Here is a 1,319-nt window from a genome sequence, read left to right on the forward strand (position 1 = left end):
AAAAAAATATATACAGAATTAGAAGTAGAAGGTAATAGAAGAACAAAAGTAACGGTTATTTGAAAGAGAAATTACATGCTCTGTGATGGCTGGTTTACACTACTCTGTTCTGTGCGTCCTTGAGAGGAAGGATCATCACTTCCCAAGTTCACAGCCGGTAGTCTAAACAGATTTCATGTTATTCAAATGAAATATACATCCAACTTAGTAAACAAGATACACCCAACTTGATCCACGAAATACACCCAAATTGTTTCACAGAATACATCCAAATCATGATAACAATATTTTATTAAATAATAAAGCTTCTTACGTTTCAGAGGACACATAGCGACCTTCTGTCGATCGCAGGTCAGCCTGGTTGTCCCTGCGAAACAAGATACAATTATTAGCAAACAAAAGACACCAAAATCTCAAATACACAGCACAGCAATACATACCCCTCTGCAGCAGATTTATGAACGTTTTTCCCTAGCCATTCATCGAGTTCGTCACTCGATATTTCATATGTCTCACTACATTCATAAAATAAGATGTTAACAAAAATAATTACGATGATAGACCGTAATATAGCTTACGAGGTACTGTACTCGTCAAAGTATTGATCTTCTTCAGGAGGTGAATCCTCCACAACTACTTTTTTCTTTTTTTGTGGTGTTCTGGGTGCAAAAAAAAAACAGTACCAATCAGAAATAAAAAATTAATTTTATGACAGAATATTAATGAAAGAAGTGCTTACTCTTTTGGTGTTGTTTTTGTTTTTTTCTTTTTCTTCTCCTTCTTCCCAGGTGATGATTCTTCGCTCCTATAAGTCAATAAAAGACACCTCAGTTAATACACAAAATCTTTATAAAGAAGCCAAAAGAAAGGAGTAATAATTTCAGGACATTACTCATCACTTGGTTCAGATTCAGATTCTGAATCAGAATCTGACTCCTCTTCCCTCTGCTTTCTTTTTCTTGAGTCCATTCTGCAGGCAAACAATCATCATTTACAACATATTAAAAATACACCCAATTCAATTCACGAGACACACCCAACTGAGTATACAATATACACCCAACGCAGCAAACGAAACACACCCTGCTTAATAAACTACATACACCCAACGTGGACAAACAAAATACACCCAAACCCAAAAAGAAATTACACCCAAGTATGGTACTTACTTTTTCCCCTTTTTGACGGGGTGTTTAACTCCCGAATCCTCCGAGTCTTCTTGAGCCTCAGACTCAGAGGTAGAAGTGTCACTGTCGGTAGTTTCTGTCTCCGAAGACGATGTTGAGCTCGCCTTCCTTTTTTTTGTTTTTTTTATTTCA

The 1,319-nt window shown here is 36.4% G+C and overlaps 1 protein-coding gene across 1 annotated transcript in view; it reads right to left on the bottom strand.

The window, feature by feature from the left end:
• Positions 1 to 438, bottom strand: part of LOC107483856 (uncharacterized) — a 1,452-nt gene extending 1,014 nt beyond the window's left edge. Inside the window, exons 1-2 of the mRNA XM_021141782.2 lie at positions 314 to 438; positions 76 to 162 (exon numbers count right to left, since the gene is read on the bottom strand). Of these exons, the coding sequence (XP_020997441.2) occupies positions 76 to 162; positions 314 to 438 (212 nt within the window). The remainder of the gene's footprint in view (positions 1 to 75; positions 163 to 313) is intronic.
• Between the last annotated feature and the right edge of the window lie 881 nt (positions 439 to 1,319).

Source organism: Arachis duranensis, chromosome 4 (assembly GCF_000817695.3).
Source record: "Arachis duranensis cultivar V14167 chromosome 4, aradu.V14167.gnm2.J7QH, whole genome shotgun sequence".
In the NCBI taxonomy this organism is placed as follows: domain Eukaryota; kingdom Viridiplantae; phylum Streptophyta; class Magnoliopsida; order Fabales; family Fabaceae; genus Arachis; species Arachis duranensis.